Raw genomic sequence first — 25,752 nt, forward strand, 5'->3', positions numbered from 1 at the left:
GCAGTTAATCCCAAGTGTTCCATTTAATGATCCCATTCAAAGTGTCAAGAGCAGTAAATGCATCTTCAATCCCAATAATTGCACCTCCGGCCTCAGCGCCTCATGGCTCCATTATTCACATACCCACAGACTCTGCCAATCCTTCGTTCTAGCTTACATTCCCAGGTTCTGTCCCTCTCTTCTTGCTGCATGTTTCACTGCTTGCACAGACATCCACCCAGCTAACCATTCATAATACTAGTGTAGGAAAATAACTGCAGATGCTGGTACAAATCGAAGGTATCACAAAAAGCTGGAGTAACTCAGCATCTCAGGAGAGAAGGAATGGGTGGCGTTTTGGGTCGAGACCCTTCTTCAGTCCGAGGAAGGGTCTCGACCCGAAACATCACCCATTCATAACAGTAGCATCACCCAAACACCGTGATATCAACTCAGTTCTCTCTATTTTGTCGGTTAAAGTGGTACACTACAACAATTGGCAACAGCTATTTGGCATGAGACAGATGAATGGAAGGAAAGGTTCTCATCATAAATGGTGGTTATTACTGAGAGTGTGGTTGGCAGTATAGCCAAAGCCACAAAGCCACTAAAATCTCACACTTTGGCCTGGAACCTGGTCTGATTTACAAGCATTGATTCTGCAAGAATGCCACTCTCCGTTCCTTCTCTCACCAAAAATGATCCCTGTGCATTTCAGTTAGCCAAGAACTTGGCCAGATGACTAGGGAGAAGAATAAAAAGAAAGTGAAGATGAAGTCACAATCTAACACATGCAAATATAATATGGAAGTCTCATTCTACTCCCAGGTAAATGTTTCAACAGTTAGTTCATGGTCTTTGACTGATTTAAGGCTACAGTCATGGCTGGAACATTTGATGGTCTTCTATAAGGACTTTTTTAGTGGAGATATCTTTTATACTGTTCCTCATGAGCTCCCGGTTGGAAAACTGGCCCCGGTACATGCCTCTGCAGATGGGGCCTTTACTGCAAATTCCTCCGTTCTTCCTCCTATTTTTTCGCCCAATTGCTTTTCTTCCTTGTGCACCATCGAGTCGTGTTTCCCTGACATGCTGTACTTAAGAGGAATGCATACAAATGAATCTGCCTAGGAGGATTAGGTTTGTGTTGAGCCTCAAAGTCAAAAGAAGCTCTAATACCGTTAGTATTTTCAGTAAGCAAGGATATGCACAAACTCCACTTTCCACTCTCTTCGAAGAGATCTGATTGACAATAGACAATAGACAATAGACAATAGGTGCAGGAGTAGGCCATTCAGCCCTTCGAGCCAGCACCGCCATTCAATGCGATCATGGCTGATCACTCTCAATCAGTACCCCGTTCCTGCCTTCTCCCCATACCCCCTCACTCCGCTATCCTTAAGAGCTCTATCCAGCTCTCTCTTGAAAGCATCCAACGAACTGGCCTCCACTGCCTTCTGAGGCAGAGAATTCCACACCTTCACCACCCTCTGACTGAAAAAGTTCTTCCTCATCTCCGTTCTAAATGGCCTACCCCTTATTCTTAAACTGTGGCCCCTTGTTCTGGACTCCCCCAACATTGGGAACATGTTATCTGCCTCTAATGTGTCCAATCCCCTAATTATCTTATATGTTTCAATAAGATCCCCCCTCATCCTTCTAAATTCCAGTGTATACAAGCCCAATCGCTCCAGCCTTTCAACATACGACAGTCCCGCCATTCCGGGAATTAACCTAGTGAACCTACGCTGCACGCCCTCCATAGCAAGAATATCCTTCCTCAAATTTGGAGACCAAAACTGCACACAGTACTCCAGGTGCGGTCTCACCAGGGCCCGGTACAACTGTAGAAGGACCTCTTTGCTCCTATACTCAACTCCTCTTGTTACGAAGGCCAACATTCCATTGGCTTTCTTCACTGCCTGCTGTACCTGCATGCTTCCTTTCATTGACTGATGCACTAGGACACCCAGATCTCGTTGAACTCCCCCTCCTCCTAACTTGACACCATTCAGATAATAATCTGCCTTTCTATTCTTACTTCCAAAGTGAATAACCTCACACTTATCTACATTAAACTGCATCTGCCATGTATCCGCCCACTCACACAACCTGTCCAAGTCACCCTGCAGCCTTATTGCATCTTCCTCACAATTCACACTACCCCCCAACTTAGTATCATCTGCAAATTTGCTAATGGTACTTTTAATCCCTTCGTCTAAGTCATTAATGTATATCGTTAATTGCATCTGTTAAACTCACCGAGAGATAATAGAATACATCCTGTTGATATTTCATTTCTACCAAACGGGAATGCACGAGAGCATGCACAAGGAGATTACAGTATGTAAGAAATATATCAACTTAACGTTTGGATTTGTTTTGCATTTTCATGGGTCGATTGTCAGCTGGAACTGGTTACCAAGGATTTTGTGAGATTCCAGTTAGTGAACATTACAATCCAAAAAAGCCCAGTTAAGTCTTTCCCTTCCCTGCATCCTCCATTTCATGTCCAAGGTCTGTTGGAGAAATTTACTGCTTTTGGTTTGATGATGAAATGCACTGCAGTCCCAGAACTCCCTATCACCTGGTGATGGAACATGGGCTCAATGTCACAGATCCTCATCCTGTAAATTGTCGACGGGAAGCATGGGGACATGAAGAGCGTACCTTGAAAAGGGATTTATTAAGTGGAAATGTCATTCATGTCACTCTAAAATATATCCAGGGCAACACAGAACAGAACTTACTGAGGAGCACATCACAGTGACTGACATTTAAATAAATTCGAGCATAATGTATCCATTTATTTTTTTGATAAACAACATAATCCAAATTATTGTTAAAATAATAGACAAAAAAGTACTGCTAAGAAAAACAGCTGAGTTTCCAATTTGTTAACATTGGAAAATGTAACACCACTGAAAATGCAAAATGTAACATTTGACCTTAAATTTGCAGGGTGGTTTGCATTGTCTAAAATTTGTACATACATGGAAAGGATGGGGGCTACTTCATCCAGAGAGGCAATGAGGATTCCGGTTTCACAGATACATGCTGTCAGTAGCAGGGCCCAGGTGGGTTCACCATTTGCTTTTCCATGGCCAAACACCTGAGAAATATAATTATAAATATCGACAAAGTGAGAAAATGAGAGCAAAATGATCACCACTCACAAAATGGTAAGTGCTTTAAAATTAGCTCAACATTTAAAAGCAATCAGAAGAAAAAATTCCTTTTAGAGGAAATTGATCAGTTATCTATTTCCAGTTGCTCTATTGCTGACCCAAGATTTGCCATTTGTAAATCCCCGTTGAAAGTACATTTTTGTTAGATTCATGAATCCCTAATAATTTGACTCAAAACTTGTAACTGTCTGTCCAAATGGGAAGTGTATGTCCAAATGGGAAGTGTATCTCAATGGTGAATTATAGACCGTGAAATTATTCTGTGCAAACAGATTCAAATTATTTTGGTTACAGTTTATCAGAACAGCCTACATATTCATTTTAAAGAAGTTTGGTATTAAAAAGCAGAAGGATTTCTCTAATGCTCCAATCATTTGACAAAGCCCACATCTTAATGCAGCATTATTAATTGAGAGTGGGAAGAAATAATCTGTTTCATAGTTTCCTGCCTGTTGGACGGTTTTGAAATAAAACAGTGCCTGTCAAATGCATAACTTTCCTATGAGCTTCAATGTTATGAAGGAAGATAGTCCTATGTTTATTGATGTCGTGACATTTGCAGTCACTTTGATTTAAGAACTGCTGGTTTGACAAAGCTTTACAGAAGTTGTTGACTTTGTGAAGATATAATTTGGTTGATAATGAATAGGCAGCCTGAAGTAACATCTTCCCATTGGCTTCAATTGAAATAAAAATCTTGTATAACTTATAGCAGGTTTCTCGATTGCTATTCCACATTTTACAAAATTACACAAGGACCAAATTGCACACATTTTGTGAAAACTCATGACACCTGACGGAAAACAAATGGGCAAGGAATTACTGTATCGCCTCTTCATACTGAAGCTGAAAACAACATCAAAAACTGGTGGCAATAATAATTTAACAGTGTGCGTGGAAAGCTGCAGTATGTCTATTGCCAGGTCCATCGCAAGGGAACAGCTGAAGTTGTTTTCATTGGGTTTCAGTGACCCGGCCGGTCCATTCCCATGGCATCAAATACTGCAAGTGGTACCTCCTGCATGTCCCTAAACGTTTAATACCAAATCCACAATTGACAAGGCTAACATGTGCATTTCTGCTACAGTATTTTCTTAATCTTATGAAAACCAAGCTAGTTTGCTACTTTAAATAAAATCTTCTTGAAGCTGAGAGATTTCTGTGACCAGTGAAAGCAAATGGATCTCTCTCCAGAGGCATGTGTCACAAGGTATCACCGTAATGCATATCTCCAAGAACCCCATGCTGAAGGCTTAAAGAGCAGCACATTAGCAACAGTTTAAGGGAAACTGTCTCCGCAATTCAGAAATGTAAAATTTTGATGAAGTGGAGTCACAAAAAGAGTGCGAGATTAAAAACCTCCCAGGGTAAGAAAGGATGTGTAATGGTTGCTGTTGATAACATTGTCACATTCAATTATTGTTCCCACAATGAGCCCTTTATATACCAATAAAAAATAAAAACTGCTGAAAACACTCAGTTGGTCAGGCAGCATTTGTGGAGAGAGAAAACAGAAATAATGGTTCAGGTTTATCATCTTTCATTGGAGTTTTTGATGAAGGCTATCAACCTGAAACATTAACGGTTTCTCTAATCTCAGATGCTGCCTGACTTGCTATGTATGTCCAGTATGGTCTGTTTTTATTTCAGATTGCCACAATCGGCATAGTTTGCTTTTTTATTATTTGTTGCATTTGGGATTCTCCAAGGGCAGTTATACGCAGGTTCTTTGCCCAGTAATGGTTTAAAATAGGCCAGATTAGGGAACTCTACATTTTCCTTAGTTATACCTTCTATTACAATAGAAAGCATATGTTTGAATATTCGGGCTCCCTAAAGGGTAGGCTTGAATAAGGCCCATGAGATGCTTCAATGCCTATGTATGACATTTAACCACTGCATCAAACTTCAGTTGGAGTTGAAGTCAACTTGAAAACGTACAGTCTGATCCCTCTCTCCCTTGTCTAATGAGGTGGTGGTTGTTCCAATTTCACCAATGACCAAGGGTGTTAGTTGGGGAAGGGTGGGAGAGGGGAGGGAAAGATGTCTCGGAGCCCAGTGATTGATGCAGAGGTGGGCATTGTGATCAGCAGCTTAGCGGGATTGGTCATTTTTGAGAGCCGGAGGAGCATTGGGTCTCTGATTGTTGAATGTGAGCATGAAAGATGGCTGGGTGTGCACTGTGTGCATGTATGCATGCACATGTATGTGCACCCATGTGTGTGTGTATGTCTATGAGTATACGTAGACATGCAAGCATTGTGTATGTTTGTACATGTGCATGCGCGTGTGTTTGTGTAAGTGTGTATTCATATATGCATGTGTCTATGATAGATAATGTTTATCCAAGACAGAGACAAATGTTCTCTTGATATTTGTGTCTGTGTTTGGATTGAGGGTGGGGTGGGAGACAATGGGGACCCGGCATGGGGGGGAACGCTGTGAAGAACAATGGAGGACCCAGCGTGGGGGGACTGCCGTGAGGGACAGTGGGAGAACAAAGGGAGACCCAGTGTGGTGGAGCACTGTAGTTTTAGAATCTTCTGCCCAGGGGATGTCTGTGTTTGTTTGTTCTGGTTCGTTCCGGTTTAGGCGCTGTTCCCACGGCAGCCAGCCAACAGTCACTTGTCCTTTGCTTTTTTTAACTTTTAATTTCAAGTTTTTGTGTACCTTGTTGTGTGTTGTGACTGTTGGCAGATCAATTTCCCTCTGGGGAAGAATAAAGTTTATCGTATCGTATTGTATCGTAGATTGCTGAGAGCAATTGGAAGCTAGGCGTTGAAGGAGGAAGGGGAATTGGAGCCGAGAAGATCACTAGTGATGGGGGGTAGGAAATCACTGGATCCATGTGGAATTGTGAGCAGATCCTTCATCAGTGGCTGGATAATCTACTGGGCATTAGGAATGTGATGGAGAAGTAACCTTAATGTGGGGCAGGTAGAGGTTAAGCATTTTACTTCCTTTGCAACCCTTCCCATTTGGCATTGCAGGAGATAGGCCAGGTTGCTCTGGAAATGTCCCACAACTCATACCTGAAAGGAGTGGACCAGGTTCCCCTGCAATGTTCCAACATGAGTGTTGTGTGACAGATGATATCATCACATGCCCTCACACAGAAAAAGTGATGACGTTTGGCATGGTTTAGTTTAGTTTGGTTTGGAGATACTGCGCGGAAATAGGCCCTTCGTTCCATTGAGTCCGCACCAACCAGCGATCCCCGCACATCAAAACTATCCTACACTAGGGACAATTTTTTAACCATTTATACCAAACCAATGAACCTACAATCCTGTATGTCTTTAAAGTGTGGGAGGAAACCAAAGTTCTCGGAAAAACCCCACGCAGGTCACAAGTAGAATGTACAAACTCCATACAGACAAGCACCCATAGCCAGGGTCGAACCCAGGTCTCTGGCACAGGAGGGCAGTATCTCTACCTTTGCCCACTGTGCCGCCATAGCTTGTGTCCCATAATGAATATATGTGATTTTTCTTCATTTTTTATAAGCTCCTGTTACCCATCACCTCAAATTTCTCATGATAGGGAGATAATTTGGTTGGAATCATCAGCGTGCAAAATACATTTCTACACAAATGCGACACAGCCATTGTTTTGCAACCTCAAATGTTGTCCTCCATCCCTAATGAGAACAACTAAAAGCAGTAAAAACATACCCTCAGGAAAGGTACAATCCCATCTCGAGAGATGGCCTGCAAGAGGCGAGGGGCACCCGTCAGGCTCTGAAGACCAGCGCCACATGTCGAGAAGAATGAGCCGATCACAATGACCCAAGGATGTGGCCATGACAATGTTCCAATGACAAGATTCCCATTCACCCCCTCTCCAAATCTACAAAATCAATCACTCATTTTTATAAAACAATTGAACACAATTCCATTTGATCATGACATTTAGTGTAAATACACTTTACTTTGAAATGTACAACACTAGTTAAAAAAATCTAAGTAAAACAGTCCATTAACATTGAATACAAAGTGCAGTTTAAGTTTTATTTCAGACATTTTGTTCATTATTGTCACTTTACCATTTTCCCTTTATATTATTTATACAGCTTTTTTCCACAAGTAGTAGTTCTACTCAATAACCAAAGTCTGTAGTCTCTTTTTGCTCTGGTTTATTTTCACCCACATGCTTAGACCGTAATGTTGTATCCTTATTGTTTTGATGTGGTTATGCTTTATTCTTAATTGTTAACTGTATGTTTGTGTTGTCATTTGTGAGCAGAGCACCAAGGCACATTCCTTGCATATGCACATACTTGGCCAATAAACATTCGTTCATTCATTCATTCATTCATTCATTCATTCATTCATTCATTCATTCATTCATTCATTCATTCATTCATTCATTCATTCATTATTTTACTTGATATTTTCCACGTAAATCCAGAAATGTGTGTTTGGTGTAATCGATTATTTAGGACTTGCAGGTAATTGCTTGACCAGTCACATCACAAAGCCCTGCTCCCCACCCTGATCTCTCATGGTTAGCAGCAGAAGACAGGAGGAGTGATTTTAGCACAACTTGGCTTCTGTTGGAGAGGGCACAGAGGATGTTGACAACTTTCTCCAATGCACTTTGTCTATAGTGCAGAGATCACCCTCAGTGTGCTTGTAACGGATGTATGAATTAAGATGGAAGACTGTGTATCAATCAAGTAACCTGCCTTGTTCTTGAAAAGCATTTATCTTGAGTGTTGCTGAAGCTTTGCACTTCCAGTCAAATGGGGAATTCCATCAGACCACTGAGATGCCTTATAGAAGGTGGAAATGCTTTGGGAATTCAAGAATAGAGGCATTCATAGAAGAATGTTGAGCTTCTCTCCGGTCAATGGCAATCATCCACCAAAAACCACTCCAATCCTTCCAAATTTGAATTGGCCATTGTATTGGACAAATGGAGCTCTAAATCTGTGGCCAGCTCTAACATCAATATGAAGCATATGCAGGGGGAAGTTGAATTTCATTGGATAGGGCACACACTCTGGCCTCTTCCTGACACCAATTTACCAAAGTGAAATTCAAGTTCTTGAGAGCTATGAAGATGAACCCCAGCGCCAAACAATTGGGTAGAAAAGTAAACCTGAGCATGACACCAGTAAAAGAAAATAACTGCAGATGCAGGTACAAATCGATTTATTCACAAAATGCTGGAGTAACTCAGCAGGTCAGGCAGCATCTCGGGAGAGAAGGAATGGGTGACGTTATCCATTCCTTCTCTCCCGAGATGCTGCCTGACCTGCTGAGTTACTCCAGCATTTTGTGAATAAATCGATCACGGCACCAGTAAAATCTGGTAACCAAGAGGGAATTTCATTGATGTATGAGTCAGGGAATAGAATTAGAAGGAAATGATTTGCATCAATATGGTGCCATTCACATCCCTTTCACAATGTCAGAAAGTGCTTAACATCCTAAGACGTCCCTTTGAAGCGTAGTAAAGCATGGTGATGGTAATGCATAAATGATTAATAATAGGGCACAGAGATGGAGATTTAGTGAGTTTCAATTCACAAGCAATAATAAATTAAGCAAGGATTTAACTCCCAATTCTTAGAGTTAGATTTAGCTTTTAGGGCTAAGGGATTCAAGGGATATGGGGAAAAAGCCGGATCAGGGTACTGTTTTGGATGATCAGTCATGATCAGATTGAATGGCAGTGCTGGCTCGAAGGGCCTAATGGCCTACTCCTGCACCTATTTTCTATGTTTCTATGTTTCTATGGTAGCTACAGAGAGAATGGAGATGAAATAGGTCAGTTTCCATAAATGCTGTAATTGACTGCAACAGGGATGAATTGAAGTAGAATCATAGAGATATGGCATGGAAACAACCCCCTCAGCACATTGAGACTACTCTGACCCTCAAACACACAGAATCCACCCCAACCCACTTTATTTTCTTCATATTCCCATTAACTCTCCTTTAGATTTTACCACTCACCTTCACACCAGGGGCAACTTACAACGGACAATCAACTTACAAAACCTGCACATTTTTGGGAAGTTGAATTGGAGCTCTCAGAGAAAATCTACAGGGAGACAGCGCAAACTGTTTTTAATATGGAAATGTTACTTAAATGTGCACCAAATTTTCCCTGAGATTTTTAAAAGATCACTTGTTTTAGTCCCTGAGAAGTCTGAGTGATTTTAACTCATGTTTGTACTATTACATTAAATAGTTGTTGGTATCACAAAATACTGGAGTAACTCAGCAGGTCAGGCAGCATCTAGGAGAGAGGGAATGGGTGACGTTTCGGGTCGAGACCCTTCTTCCGACTTCTGAAGAAGTGGTCTCCACCCAAAACGTCACCCATTCCCTCTCTCCTAGATGCTGTCTGACCTGCTGAGTTACTCCAGCATTTTGTGATACCTTCGATTTGTACCAGCATCTGCAGTTATTTTCCTACCTTAAATAATTGTTGGATCTTTATTAGAAAATAAAATAAAAGATTGTTAAAAAAAAGGTCCATTGGCTCATTGGATCAGGTAACTCATAATCTGCTTTGAATTTCTGGTCAAGGTGAATTGTGAAATTGAATTAGCAAATCAAGTAAATTCACCATGAAATGTATTGGGCCATCACAAAAAAAGATAGCTGCTTCAGTAGCACACTTCAGTATGAAGAGAGAGGAAACACTTTCAACACCATCTAATAATTATCCAGCTGAGTTGCCAGGAAGAAACCTGTACCATCAGCACCTCCTCTGAAGGTAAGGGTGAACTGCAGGAAGAAGCCTGAGATCGCCACGCCTTCTCCCTCTAAGCTGCCACGACAAGCCCAAGATCATCAGTGTCAACGCATATGCGCTCTGTCAGTAAGGGACAGTGCTCCCGAGCGGTCCTGGGTTTCTTACCACTGTAAAATCAAGTGAGTTCACAGTATTGCGAGTATGTTGTGGTCACTGCCAAACTCGGCTTCATCCCCGATGCTGCAGTACAGAGGATCAAACCAGGTTCTCTAGTGTTGTGAGGCAGCAACTCTACTGCTGCATCACTGTGCCGCCCCGTCCGTATGTTGGACTTTTGAATTTAATATTATGGGAACTGAGTCATATGTAGGAGTGTCTATAAGTCAAGCGTTTGTAACCTGGGGAACACCTGTAACATGCATCACTTCAAAGAGGTCCCCCATCACTAGCTTCTCTGGTAAACTATACTTGGGCACAAAACTCAAAGTTGTTTCTGTGATGCCAAGAATGACTTTTATTGGGTTCTCTAAACATACCTCATAACCACTCCAAATTTTCTCCTTATTTTGTGGAACAAGGTAGATAAATCTCGTGGGCCTGATCAGATATATCCAGGGCCATTGAGGGAGGCTGGAGAAGAATTTGCAGGGGCCTGGCTGAGATGCATGAATCATAATTAGACGGGGGTGAGGTGTCGGAAGAATGGAGGGTGGCTAATGTTTTGTCTATATTTAAGGAGGGCTGCATGGAAAATCCTGGGAATGATAGACCAGTGAGCATAACATCTGTGGTAGGTAGGTAGGTTACTGGAGAGGATTCTGAAGAATAAGAGATATATGCATTTAGATAGGCCATGGCTGATTAATGGATAGTCAGCATGGTTTTATATGTGGGAGATCATGTCTTACAAATCTAACTGAGTGTTTTGAAGAAGTAATCAAAAAGGTTGACAAGAGCAAAGCTGTAGACATTATTAGATGTGGACTTCAGCAAGGCATTTGATATAGTTTCGCATGGGAGGCTGCTTCGGAAGTTTAGATTCCATGGGATCCAGGGAGAGTTAGCCGTCTGGATAGATAATTGGTTTTATGGAAGGAAGCAGAGGATGATCGTGCAGGAGTGATTTTTCAGGCTGAACACCTATGACAAGTGTGGTGTCTCAGGGATCGGTGCTGGGCTCTGCTGTTTTTGGATTATATCAATGATTTGGATGAAAATGTACAAGGTGTGATTAGTAAAATTGCAGATGACAATAAAGTGGGTGGTATTGTTGATAGCGAAGGTGGTTGTCAAAAATTACAGCAGGACCTCAATCATTGGGCAAGTGGGCGGAGGAATAATTGATGGTTTTTAAAGCAGATAAGTGCAAGGTGTTACATTTTGCAAGAGCAAACTATATCTTTATTACTTGGACCGCAGGAGGCTGATGGGTGATCTTCTAGAGGTGTATACGATCATGAGGGAAATAGATAGGGTGAATGCACAGTATCTTTTACCCAGAGTAGGGAAATCAAGAACCTGAAGACCTACAGTAGGTTTAAAGTGAGGGGGAGAGATTTAATAGTTTTGGACAGGTACATGGATAAGAAGCTTTCAGGGGGATGAGGGCCAAATGCCACCATGTGGGCCTCGCATAGATCGGGCATCTTGGTTGACATAAACAAGTTGGGCTGAAGGGACGGTTTCCGTGCTGCATGACTCTATGACTCGTCTCTGATGTGTAAGCTCATAAGGTAATTGTTGATCGACATTTCTGTGGGGTTGTAAATGGCCAACAGTTCAGCCTAATTTTGTCCTTAATTGATAGCTGTACATTCTGAACTGCAATGTCTGAATTGGTATGAGCACAGATTTAATTACAAAAATCAACAGATTCAAAGGGGAATTGAATATATATGCGAAAAGAAACTATTTGTAAGAGATTGGGAAAGACCAAGGGAATGGGATTAGTTGGTCGCTCTCTATAAAAGCTCTCTCATATTCGCAAAAGGCTATAGATTCCAGAAAAAATCTCAAACAAGCCTTGGGAGTCAATTACCTCATCTTATTTTTGCCTCTCCTTCTCATGCATATTGAGGCCTGTTGTAACCTCCACCTAACCTGTGATTTATCTAATTCACCCAACAGGTGTGTGCATCTGCAAAGCGTGATTCCACCTTGATCCTTAACCATGTGTGCAAAGGGAGTAAGAAGGAATGACACAGAAATGAGAATATGAAGAGGAAAGGTCCTTTTAATTTATTAAAGGGAAGTGACATTGTGGACAAGGTTGGTATTTCTTGCTTGCCTCTAACTTCGCTTGAGAAGGTGGTACTAAGTCACCTTCTTGAACTGGCTCAGCCTTAGATACCGAAGATACTTGGAATTGAGTTACTGTTCCTTCATTACATATTTTACCAACAGTGAACGAAATGCACTTACTTGTCTCGTAGCACCACACCTTCAATACATGCACCAAAGAGAATAATAGTGGATACATCTGTGAAGGATTATGAAGGATTGAAACTGTGTGAATGCCAGAGAATTATCACAAAAACAAAAACTACATTCCTTAGTCAGGAATCAAAGTGCGAAGCACCTAGGCCCTTGATTGGATCAAAAGCAATGTTTTTATAAGTGTATTTTATTCTTCTACTTATAGCAGTGATGATAAATATAATTCCAATGCAATCCAAATAGTTTTGCTCCATTTTCTGAACAGTAAAATAGGTATAAGTGAGGTGGAACTTATTGGTGACAAAATTACTTCCACCAAAGCACCAGTTTACAAGTCTGGTGCCTGAGGTGCCTGATCATTTGCATTCATGCTACGGTTAGATCTCAGGGATACCATTCAGCTGGTCCACATTAATAATTAAATTCTAACGCGATTGCATTATACAGATGTTCTACCATCCATTTGCCCAGAATAGATGAGCATGTAAACATTGCTCAGAACTAGGCAGAATAATTCCCTGTGAACATAATAATAATACTCAAGCAATTGTAAAGCTGACTAAAGTGGAAGTACTGGTGGACAATACAGGATTTACATCAAATTTATGAGAATTTTAATTTCTATGGGAATTCATGTGAAAGAATTTGCTGTGAGATACATGTCAATACAAGCCTATTTCCAGATCTTTTTATCTACTTTTTTCTAGTTTATTTCTCTCGACTTGTCACTTTTTCTTATTGATTCTGTGGGCTTCCCATATCAAGGACATAGCAAGTGAAAAAAACAGACAAATGCCAACCTGGTCAGTTGGAACATAGAACACAGAACAGTACAACACTGAAAGAGGCCCTTCAGCCCACAATGTCCTAGTTCAACTAATTTCCCCTAATTCAACTAATTTCCAACTTAAAAACATCTTTCCTATAACAGGCTGACCAAAACTGAAAACAACACTCTAAATTTGGTCTCACCAATGTCCTGTACGACTGTAACCTGACCTTCCAAATTCTATTTTCTGACTGACGAAAGCCAATGTGCCACTTTTAAGGAACATTGTTCCTGCACTCTGTTTTTACAACACTCCCCAGAGCCCTGCCATGCACTGTTTAGATTCTGCCCTGGTTAGACTTCCCAAAGTGCAACAACTTCACTGTATTAAACTCAATCAACTATTCCTCAGACCACCTGCCCAACCAATGAAGATCCTGCTTCAATTTTGGACAACCATCTTCACTATTTATAATGCCACCCTCTTTAGTGTCATCTGCAAACTTACTAATCTGGTCTTGTACGTTCACATCCAAATCATTGATATAGATGACAAACAGCAATGGTCCCAGCACCTAACCCTGAGGCACACCACTAGTCACAGGCCTCTAGTCTGAAAAACAACCTTCCACTACCACCCTCTGCTTCCTTTCATGAAGTCAATTTTCTATCCAGTCACCTGGCTCTCCTTGGATCCCATGTGATCTCACCTTCCAGAGCTGCCTACTGTGCGGAACCTTGTCAAACGCCTTGCTGAAAAAATTTACAGTGCTGCCCTTATCAACCTTTCTTGATTACATCTTCAAAAAAAAAATCAGATTCATGAGACACAATCTCCCACATTCAAACCTGTGCTGACTATCCCTAATCAGCCCTTGCCCATCTAAATGTAAATAATAATAATAATATATTCCTTTGTTCGTCCCACACCAGGAAAATTTACAGTATTACAGCAGCAAAGTGGATAGTAAGAGATCATTCATTATAAATAAAAGTAAAGACAAGGATAAATTGTCATCAGTTTACTGTGTATTCCTTAACTGTTACTGTTGACTCGTCTGCTGGGAGCAGTGCTGGTTGTGCAGTTTCACTGCAGCAGGAAGGAAGGACCTCCTATATCTCTCCTTCACGCACTTGGGGTGACAGGAGTCTGTCACTGAAGAAGCTACTCAGTGCACTGACAGTGTCCTGCAGGGGGTGGGAGTCATTGTCCAGCAGCGATGTTAACTTTGCCATCATCCTCCTCTCTCCCACCGCATGCACTGAGTGGAGGGGTCAACCCAGGACAGAGCTGGCCTTCCTGACCAGCTTGTCAAGTCTCTTCCCCTCCGCCGTTGAGATGCTGCTGCTCCAGCAGACCACATAGAAAATAGCTGATGCAACCACCGTGTTGTAGAGGGTCCCTGCACTCCATGTGTACATACCGTAGCCCTCAGAATACTCTCTAGTTACTTTTCGTCCACAGATGTGAGACTCACAGGCATCTGGTTCCCAGGCTTTTCCTTGCAGCCCTTCTTAAATAGAATAGAAGCACCCTCCAGTATTCCGCACCTCACTGTATTTAATGATGACTCATAAATCTTAGCCAGGGCACCTGCAATTTCCTCGCTAGTTTCCCACGGTGTCCTCGGATATATCAGATTAGCCCCTGGATATTCATCTGTGCAGGCTGATGAGATGATTTCAGCTAGACATCATATTCAGCCCAAACATTGTGGGCCGAAGGGCCTGGTCCTGTACTGTACTGTTCTATGTTCTATGGATTATATCTACTTCCTTTCTTAATTAAATGGACAACTATGGCTACTGTCTGACCTCTGGGACTTTGCCTGTGGCTAGAGATAATACAAAGATCTTTCTCATGGCCCCTAAAATCTCCTCCTTTGCCTCTCTCAATTACTTGGGATAGATCTCGTCAGGCCCTGAGGATTTATCCACCTTAATGCTCTTCAAGAGTCCAAAAACCACCTCCTTCATGATCTCAATCTGCCCTAGCATATTAGCATTCCCCACACAGCTCCATGTCCTTCCTCTCAGTAAATACAGGTGCAAAGTACTCATTTATTACCTCACCTGCATCCTCGAACTCAAGTATAATACCCCTCCTTTACTTTTGAGTGATCGTCCCTCCTCGCTGGTTACCTTTCTGCTTTAAATGTATGTATAAAAAGCCATGGGATTTTCTTTAATCCGACTTACCAATGGCATTTCATTGCTCCTTTTAGTCCTTGTCATTGCCTGCATGAGTTCTTTGCTGCTAGCTTTATATCCTTAAAACCCATGTCTGATTTCATCTTTCTTAACCTTACATATGGTTCCTTTTTCTTTTTGACTAAATTTGCATCCTCTTTCTTCATCGAAGGTTCTCTTCTTACCTTGCCATCCATTTCCCTTCTCCTTATTGGAACATGACGGTCCTGTACTCGGATCAGTTGGCTTTCAAGTGACTCCAAATTTTCAAATGTGGATTTACACTATAACAACTGCTCCCAATTTACTCTCTCTAGCTTCTGCCAAATAATACTGTAATCTTTCTTACCTCATCCTTACCCAAAGTCCCTATTCATAACTATCGTTAGACCCTATCAGGCCCTTGGGATTTAAGCACCTTAATGCTCTTAAAGAGACCCAAGACAACCTCCTTCTTGATCTCAAACTGCCAAAACTATATTAGAACACTCCACACTAATGTCACTATCCTTCATGTCCTTCTGCTTGGCGAATAGAGAAAATAAATACTTGTTTTGTACTTCACCTACATTCCCTGACATTCCCTCCTTCTTTCTTGATTCTACTTTTATTCTACCTTTATTGTTTATCCTTTATTCTACTTTCAACCAGGTCCCCTCTCATTTTTAATGTATGTGAAAAGACTTGAGTTTCGCGAATCTGACCTACCAATGACATTTTGTGGCTTCTTTTGGCCCTTCTCTTTGCTCACTTGAGATCTTTCCTGTTAGTTTGCATTCCTCAAAGGCCCTGTGTGATTTCATCTTTCTTAACCTTGCATACAGTTCGTTTTTCTTTTTGACCAAATTTACAACCTGGCTGGAGGACGGACAGATGTCAATTATATTTAATGGCGGTGTTATATCAAATGATATCCAGTGATCAATGCAGAAACTGTTTCACAGCCAAAGATGAGGCAGTGGAAATGTTAAGACGTGTTGTTTTAATGATAATGATGCACTTTGGTGCTAGAACTACTGATAACGATAATGATGTGTCTCTTTCTCCCTCCAAAAGGGTCCCTTAACTTTCCCATTCAAATGCAGCTTACAGTATGAATGGCATTTCTACTACAGAGTGACAATCAGGATCATCCATTTTACTTTATCATCTTCATTTTGCCAGTTGAAAATACGGTGACCACGAATCAACCTGCGTCCACACATATTGTGCCATCTATTAGGTAATACAAGGCTTTCCCATTATTTTACTAGCTTTTGCAAAGTTTTGAAATATATTTTACATCTAATTTGTGAATTTAGGAAAGGCGCCTGCTGTTGGTAACCTGTGAAGCTGAGGTCACATTGCTGTGGAAAGTGTGCTGATTCCATTTGGCCTTTTGGTTGGATAGTAGGATTGATATCAGCAACTGCTATACCACTGCTGTAACCATTGTCCACTCTGCCTAAGTCATAAAACGCAAAGCACTCATGGATTCCCTAGAGCAGATCCTTTTTCCCTAGAGCAGAGCTGAAGAGATCTATGCAGATAGACACAAAATGCTGGAGTAACTCAGCGGGACAGGCAGCAACTCTGGAGAGAAGGAATGGGTGACGATTCGGGTCGAGACCCTTCTTCAGACTGACGCAGATCAATGCAGATTCTATGCAGATCTGGCTTCACTGCCGACTGCAAAGCTCTCCATCTGTTGCAAAATATGGATAATAGAATTTCACACTTCAGGGCTTCCTGGTTTCAGCTGAACTAATGAATCTAGTCAGTCACTTTGTTTACACAAGAGATCTTGTAGGATTCAACAGCATTCTCCCCTGAAAATCTACCTGTAAACTGATCATTGGAAAGACATTATTTTCTGCCTTTGTTTTTTGTTAATTTTGCTTAACTGTAAGCTTATATACGATATGATACGATAATACTTTATTGTCAAATCAAGTCTAATTTTTTTCTTGCATCTCAGCAGCTCCACTTGCAACATCAACAAAGACAAAGAATGTAAGACAAGAAACGAGGATACATATATTCACCATAACATTACAATCACCAATGGCGACACATTCAAGACCCTTCAACGTACATTTGATCTGGGATTAAGTTCTATGTTTAGTTTCAGGATTGACTGGTGCACAAAAGAGTGCTTCAATCTAACCTTATTAGATCTTGGTACCCTGTACCTCCGATTTGATGGTAACAATGGTGACGATCTTTGAGCAGATTTTCATTAGGTGGAGCAGTTTTGACTTTAAAGTGGTGGACAAACACTTGTACCATGTAGTATTACAATACTGAAGAACACTCATAATCACAGAAGTAAGGAACAAAAGAAGAATTTGTCTACTTGCCCCAAATGACCTAAGGCGGTGGAGAAAACAAATTCTTTGTTTTGTCCTTTTGCAGACAGATTCAATGTGGTCTTTTCAGGATAGCAGATGGCCTATCATCACACCCAAGTATTTAAATGAACACACCTGCTTGATTTTTTCATTATGGATAACAATAAGAACTATATGAGAGTCAGATGGTGAACCAAATACTATTTCTTCCAATTTCTTGTGCAATTATATGAACTTCCAACATATCCATTAATGTGATCTTTCGCTTTCGCACACCATTAACAGTAATATTTGCACCACTATGGCCAGCAATTTGCAGCATTTCTACAGGAGAACAGCAGGTTGTGGAGAGGTGTATTGGTGGTCCAAAACCATTTTGGTGAAAAAAAGCCATCAATCTGCAGAAAGGTCCTGACTGGAAATCTTGTCTCCACAGATGCTGCCTGACCCACTTCAGTACTTTGTTTCTTGCTCAAGATTCTAGCATCTGAAGTCCTTTGTATTTCCATTTTGGAGACCTATTCATTTTAATGAAAGATCATTAGCATTCACAGATATTTTAAATACTTATATTCTACTTATAAGAGAGCAGCAGAAGAAAGTTTAGGTTTTATATCGAGCGAGTGAAATAAAGTGTTTCTGATGTCTTTTCTCATATATCCCACTAATTAATTTAATGTTACCAGCATTAAGCAGCCTCCAGGCACATTTATCATTTTTTTTACTTGTCAGCAATCATGATTAATAACCACATGGGATAAATTTAATGCTTTCCACTTTGCAGCATCAAAGATTATCAAATTATTGAGAGAAGGTTGGCTAAGTTAAAATGTAAGTGCGAAAAGGATACAGACTGCAGAAGTTGTTGCAATCGCCATGATGGTACCAATTGGAATAGACCTCTGGGCATCCCTAAGATCTCCAGAACGATTTGAACCAGCCATGATTCCTAAAAAAAATAAGAATAGATTACAGGGATTACACAGTGGCAGTGACATGAGCCTTGTGTCTCAAACCAAAATTCTGCAAGTTCTAATTAGCTTGGAAGCTGTATTAACAAACTCTCCAGTCAGAAGAATATTACTCAAGGAAGAAAAATTGAGCAAAATAAAACTCTATTTTCACAAATCTTTTTATAAATTGACTGATTACAAATTTATAAGCACAGTTAAGGAGGATCCTTGTTGTATAAACAGAGATGACTAAAAACGGTTACTATAATGCAAACTTTTTTGGTTAAAATTAAGAATAAAGTGGTTCTAACTACTTCTGAGATGAATTGGTTAAATTATGTTTTAAGAATGCTCATTCAGTCCAATAAATAACCTCAAGGCAGATGGACACTGGTGTAAATACAGCATTCTGTCGAGATCTAAACAGGATATATTTGCATCTTTTAGAAAGAAATCTCTGAAAAACATGAGGCTAGATATAATCTCGAACCTGCTTTGTTTCACAGTCAGTGATCTCACTAAACAGCATGTTTCACTCAGTAAACATATTTATTGCATAGTACAAAACAATAGCAAATGACAATAGGTCTTTCTAATTACAAAAAAATGAGGTAAGCTCCTGATAACTCATCACAAATTTTGTGAAAAAAGGTGGAAAGTGCTGAAGAATGGTCCCAACTTGAAATGTCACCTATCCGTGTTTGGCAGAGATGCTGCCTGACCCAATTGAGTTACTCTAACATTTTGTGTCTTTTATTTGCAAACCATCACCTGCAGTTCCTCGTATCCACAACTTTTGTGAATTGTGGATACAACCTTCCAATTGAAAACTTTGGAAATTCTGACTAACGCTTTTTTGAGAAATCTTTCTGAGGGCAATATTGAAGGTTAAAGGCATTTCCCTCCATGATGGAGTGATGTGCCTAATGACTGTGAAAACACCTAGTAAATTACTTGTCATAAACAATTTACAGAGCAATAATTTCACACTCACTTCATTAACAATTTAATTGCTTGTTACTTCAATGTTATTTTATTAAAGAAAATGTGAGGGTGCTTTGCATTAAAACCTAACATTTAAAAATATCACCTTTTTCCACTTCCACTGACTTAAAAGTGAGCACAATAGGCCTGATAATTTCAGTTCTTACCAGCAAAATTCTGTGACAGAACTACATCCAAATCATCCCAAGTTGGGGCATCAGTTCCAGGAACGTGGAATCAGGGCCCGAGTCTGTGTTTAAATATTGGACATTTCTAAGAAAAATATCTTGTAGGCCCAAAGTTTAAAGGAGATGTGTAGGGCGAGATTTTTACACAGGCTGTGGTGAGTGCCTGGAACACACTGCTGGGGGTGGGGATTGAGGCAGATACCAAATTGGCATTTAAGAGACTTTTGGATATGCATATGGATATGCAGGGAAGGGAGAGATGTGGATTATGTGCAGGCAGATAAGAGTTGACCTCTGCACAGATATCGTGTTGTACTGTTCTATGTTCTATTTTCTATGTTCTTTGTTCCATGCACCATTCAACGTGGTCATGGAAGACCCAAACTTGGCTTCAACATCACTTTCACTCTCACTCGCCATTACCTCTTGACTCATTTATGGAGGTAGGCATGAAGGAGTTTTGTGCTAAACTGCAGAAATATTCACAAATTGGAGGTGAATGGACTCCCAACTTTTACATTGTAAATCACTTTGCATATTGTTTTATTCTCGCTTAAAGTGTAGAGAGAACAAACATGTAGGTTTACATGGTTATAAATGTGAATTATTGAATGCTGTGACCTTGGGTTGCTTATCCAAATGATTAATGAATGTGCATTAGCCTGCTGGTTTTCTAATTGATGGAAGCCTGCAGCTAAATGAACACAGCGCAATCAGAATGCCTTCAGTTCCACGCCAGAAAATGTTGTATTGGAAATTAACTGCGATCGTAGATACTCTGAGATTTAAAACCATCCCCATTCCAGTACCAAGATTTGCGCAATACTGTGATTTCAGCAGGCTTCACGTTTGAAGGGACCTCGAGGCAATATGATACCATTCTTAGAATAATTATTTGTTTTTCATGCAATGTGCCAACTCCTTCAAAAATAATTACAAATCATTTTGGTGAACGAGGCTTTTACTTTTATGTTTTTTGAGCATATTTATTGTTTTTGGTTTTGTACACGGCCACTGATTTTATTGGGGTTGTAGGAGATTGAGGTAAATTTTAGGTTTTGTTGCATGTGCAGTGACTGCTTAGCTGGTGAAAGTAAAATTTACCTTTTGAAATGTAAACATTTCAATTGCGAAAATTATGGGGCACTAACATCATGGATAAGTGATTGGTTGTCTTTTATTTTAATAAGTTGTTCATTGTTTCAGGAAACGTCACAATTTGTGTGCTGAAAGAAACTTTAGTTCCATCACAGCATTTTCTCTGAAGATGCGATCCTCGACTGAATAATCTCTGCTAAGCTTTAAATCATTCAAATTCTTATTTGTGAGTTCATTAATTCATCCTGTGCAATATTAATATGTTATTAATAATGTTCTTTATCAAGGTCGATGTGAAATTGGTAATAATATTTGCACTGCACAACTCTTTCCTATGAAACCAATGTCTTTAGTACTATTTACTCAATTACTTGTGAATTTAGATGAACATTGATTCTCCACTATCCCAGGATAGTGGATACGATTTACCATACCATAAATTCCATTTACTTGTGTAATACAGTCATTTTCCAGGTTATTTTCCCTTTTTCCCAACTGTGACTTGTTCCTCTTCAACATCCCTCTCTCTATGTTAGCTAAATATACTCTCTGCCTTCTGCTTTTACACAGATAATGATCTCTAATCAAAGCTCTCAAAGGTCGTGGTTGTGAGTGTGGTCTGCTTCTCTGTGCAGCAAGTCTCTGGTGCTTCAGTAGGTGGTGCCATTATACCAACCATCGTAGTAAATCCTTCATTTTGACTGGCTTGTCAGGCATGCAAGGTTCATCAGCTATTTTACTCAATGTATAAGCTATAGTAATGCAGGGTTAACAAGAGACCAAGCTGTCTTTATAACTTTCTCCATGCTGTATATTCCTATAAAATCTCTGTACATTTCCAAATCTGGCACCTGACACATGCTTGACATTCAAACTCCACTGTTGGCGACTGTGAATTCATTGTTTGAGTCCAAACCTCTTGTTCTTTCTGAATCCTTTCTCCCTTCCTTTAGAACCCATTGAAACCTCTTTGACTCAGCTTTTAGTCACCCATCTTAATATTTTACGCCGCTTATGTCAAATTTTGTTTGATATTACTCATGTGATGGCCTTGTTACATCTTACTATTTTGAAGGCCATATATAGTTACAAATTATGGAAAATGATCAGTAAAATCCTTCAATTTTGACTAAAATTAACCAAGGTTGACAAAATCTCTATTATGATGTTTTCAGGCTTTCATTGAGTTGTGGAGAGTGTCCTTTTTTGTCAGTGTTGAATGGAAGTGGAAGAAATTCACCTTTGCTGTTCATGGCTAAGAATTAAACTGTAGCAGTAACTATGTCGGATTGCATTTTAGTCAACAGGACTGGCATTCTTCATATGAAAGGGGATACATTCTACCCAAATTCAAAAATACCAATTTCAGATGAATACAAAAATATTGCCATAAAATTAATATGTTGGCTATCCTCCCATTGTTCTCATCCAACATTCGCTTGGCCTGGACCGCATCTAAAATAGTAATAATATGTGAAAAAAACCTAACTTCCTTTCTCTCCTCATGAGGAAAGAAACAAAGGCTGCATCTACATAGTGTCTTTTATAACACTTGGTCTTTGCTTTTTCAATCAATTAAGGATATTTGGTCTAAATGTTATACATCATATGGTGAGCCTCAACTGATACAATGTGTTGAATGTTCAGCTGATTTCCTTCATAGAGATTGCTTGAAGATTTAACATAGGCCTGGACTCTGTTCTTCCAATCTTTTAACCAACCAGGTGGGCTCAGATTAAACTGTAATCTTAACAAATGTTCCCCCAACAGCAGAGAATTTCCTTGGATTTATATTTGAGTGTCAATTAAGTATTTGTGTTATTTGCAGCGGATGCAATTAGTATGAAAATATGACCCCTTATAAATTTCCCCAGTGTGGGACGAATGAAGGAATATATTATTATGACATGACCTGACCTGAAAGGCCTGGATTGAGTGAATGTGGAGAGGATGTTTCCACTAGTGGGAGTGTTTATGACCAGAGGCAATAGCCTCAGAATAAAATGAAGTACCTTTAGAAAGGAGATAAGAAGGAATTTCTTTGGTCAGAGTGTGGTGAATCTGTGCAATTCATTGCCACAGACCGTTGTGGAGGCCAAGTCATATTTTAAAGGTGGAGATGGACAGATTCTTGATTAGTAACGGTGTCATGGGGTGAAGGCAGGAAAATGGGGTTGAGAGGGAAAGATAGATCAGCCATGATTGAATGGTGGAGTAGACGATGTGATGAATGGCCTTATTCTGCTCCTAGAACTTATGAAATTATGAACTAGCTCTATGACATTAAGGACATTACAGGACCAAGACCGGCAAAATTTGTCAGCGTTCCTTTTTTTTAATGTTATTCAAAAATTCCTATGTGAAAGCTGATTGGTGTGTAGACATATTGTGGGATGCAGAATCAGTGTCAATCACAAGTCCTAATTAATCAGATACTATGTTGACCATTCATATCCAAAGAATTGTCTGGATGAGGTGTTTACACCAAATAAAATGTAACTGTTATGGATCAGTGGCCATAATGGAGAAATATTGATTAAAAAGTGGCAAACTTCTCAGAGAGACTGAAACAAAATCCGATAAAAGTTATCAGGAGTAAATAGAAATATTCTACTAGCAGAACGGTCCATAACCAGCAGCCATGGTTTAAAGTAATTGGCAAAAATACCTGAGGCAGCATAGGTCACTTTGCTTTATGTAGCACATGTTGTGATCTGAAATATATTCTAAGCAAGGGTGAAGTAGAATTCATAACAATATTCAAATGTGACTTGGATGAATACAAGAAGAGATAATATTTCTTGAATTGCAGGTAGAAATGGGGTATCTGGTTCACTGGAGAAATTTGCTAAAATGCCAGCACAGGCATGCAGGACTGAAAGGTTGGCCAATAATATTTGAGATTGGAGCAATAACCTGTAAAACTGAACCTCAGATTTTTTTGGAGATGAGTTAGGATGAATGATTTCAAGCATCATTGTGGATCCAATATGCAATTTCATGGGTCAGAAGTTGTCTGAACATAATATAGTTACTACAGCTGTTCCCAGGCTTGATGGCAACTTAATGGAATTGAAATTGTCTGTTGAAAATAAATTGCAGTTTAAGTAGTTAATTTCCTGCAAGTAGAAAACTGATTCGAAAATTGATATGTTGAATAGTGATATTAATTGCACTAACTCGTAAAACACAGCAGAGAATACTTTATAAACACAATCTAAGGGCAAAATATAAGGGCAGCACGGTGGCGCAGTGGTAGGTTGCTGCCTTACAGCGCCAAAGACACAGGTTTGATCCTGACTGCAGGTGATATTTGTAAGGAGTTGATACATTCTCGCCGTGACCTGCGTGCGTTTTCTCTGGGATCTCTGGTTTCCTCCCACACTCCAAAGACATACTGGCTTGTAGGTTAATTGGCTTGGTAAAATTGTAAATTGTCCCTAGTGTGTGTAGGATAGTGTTCATGTGCGGGGATCCCTGGTTGGCGCAGACTCAGTGGGCCAAAGAGCCTGTTTCCGCGCTGTATCTCTAATCCAAACTAAACTAAACTAACACATTTGACAGCTCATTATCAGAATAATGCTTGTGACATTGAGATAAAATAATAGCTTCTATTGATAGGCTATTAACTTATTGTAGCATTAGTTAAATTGCCTTTAGTTATTGATAGGTGATAGACAGCCAATGTTATTGGGAAAGATCACTTCAAATCTCTGATTTAGTTGGAACTGATAAAATGGTTTAAAGATGCGTTTACTTTGGCAGCAACACGATTGTGAACAATTATTGTTTGCAAAGTTGGTAAAATAGATTTTATGTGGTGAAAAGTAGTATCTTCAAATAAGATTTTAGTTTATGCTTCTATCAACTGCACTAAATCTAATAAGGATATAACATACATTGGAAATAATATATTTTGATGAAAAAAACTTGAAGGTTAAAAGGCAGTTGAACTTGTTGATTCTCCAATAGATCGGAGTTGCAGAAAATAAGTGTGAACAGGTATTGCAGTAAAACAAATTTGCAGGCATGAGTTGTTTTAATATGTTGTCCACTGAAATCACAACACCATATAAATGGAGCAATTTCCAAAGTGAATCCATGCCCTATTGCACCTTTTTCAGTTTGTTGACTTTTCCCAGTGACAGTGACACATTAATGGCACTGTTAGATGTGAAATTATTTCTATAAAACTGAAAGGTTTTGGAAGTTCAACCAACTCACCCAGATCAAGTTGATTCATAAAGGTATAGGTGTTGTAATGGTTGCATAGGGCATCAAACAAAATGTAAAATATATAAACTTCAATCCTGTTGGAAGCATCTTCTGGAAAATGTAGATGAATCTTTTATATTCTATATCCTAATGGAGTCATTGTCAGAGCTATTCAACACAGAAAGAGGCCCATAGGCCCAACTCATCCATTCCAACTTCTTGCCTAACTGAGCTCGTCCCACTTGCCTGTGCTTGACCTGTATCTTTAGTTTAGTTTAATTTAGAGATACAGCATGGAAACAGGTCCATCAGCCCATTGAGTCCACGCCGACCAGTGACCACACGTACACTCGCTCCATCCTATACAGGGAGGACAATTTCCAGAAGCCAATTAACCTACAAATTTGCACATCTTTGGAATGATCGTATCGTATCGTATCAAAACCAGAACACCCAAAGGAAACCCACGTGGTCAAAGGGAGCATGTGCAAGTTCCATACAGACAGCACCCATCGTCAGGATTGAACCCGGGTCTCTGCGCTATAAGGCTACTATGCCACCTTAATCTTTCTTATCCATGTACCTCTCTAAGTGTTTTTTTAATATCTTAATTGTACCCGCCTTGATCACTTCTTCTGACAGCTCATTATTCCATGTAAACATTCTCTGTGTGAAACAATTGTCTCTCAGGTCTGTTTTAAATCTTTTCCC

General features: G+C 39.9%; 1 protein-coding gene across 2 annotated transcripts in view; it reads right to left on the reverse strand.

The window, feature by feature from the left end:
- The window catches only part of LOC144604477 (solute carrier family 12 member 5-like), a 640,130-nt gene that overhangs the window by 33,360 nt on the left and 581,018 nt on the right, over positions 1-25,752 (reverse strand). For both annotated transcript variants that reach the window (XM_078418946.1, XM_078418947.1), the window contains exons 10-13: positions 18,454-18,552; positions 12,300-12,357; positions 6,842-7,016; positions 2,973-3,091 (exon numbers count right to left, since the gene is read on the reverse strand). In XM_078418946.1, coding sequence (XP_078275072.1) covers positions 2,973-3,091; positions 6,842-7,016; positions 12,300-12,357; positions 18,454-18,552 — 451 coding nt within the window. The remainder of the gene's footprint in view (positions 1-2,972; positions 3,092-6,841; positions 7,017-12,299; positions 12,358-18,453; positions 18,553-25,752) is intronic.

The sequence above is a fragment of the Rhinoraja longicauda genome, chromosome 22 (genome assembly GCF_053455715.1).
Source record: "Rhinoraja longicauda isolate Sanriku21f chromosome 22, sRhiLon1.1, whole genome shotgun sequence".
Classification (NCBI taxonomy): domain Eukaryota; kingdom Metazoa; phylum Chordata; class Chondrichthyes; order Rajiformes; family Arhynchobatidae; genus Rhinoraja; species Rhinoraja longicauda.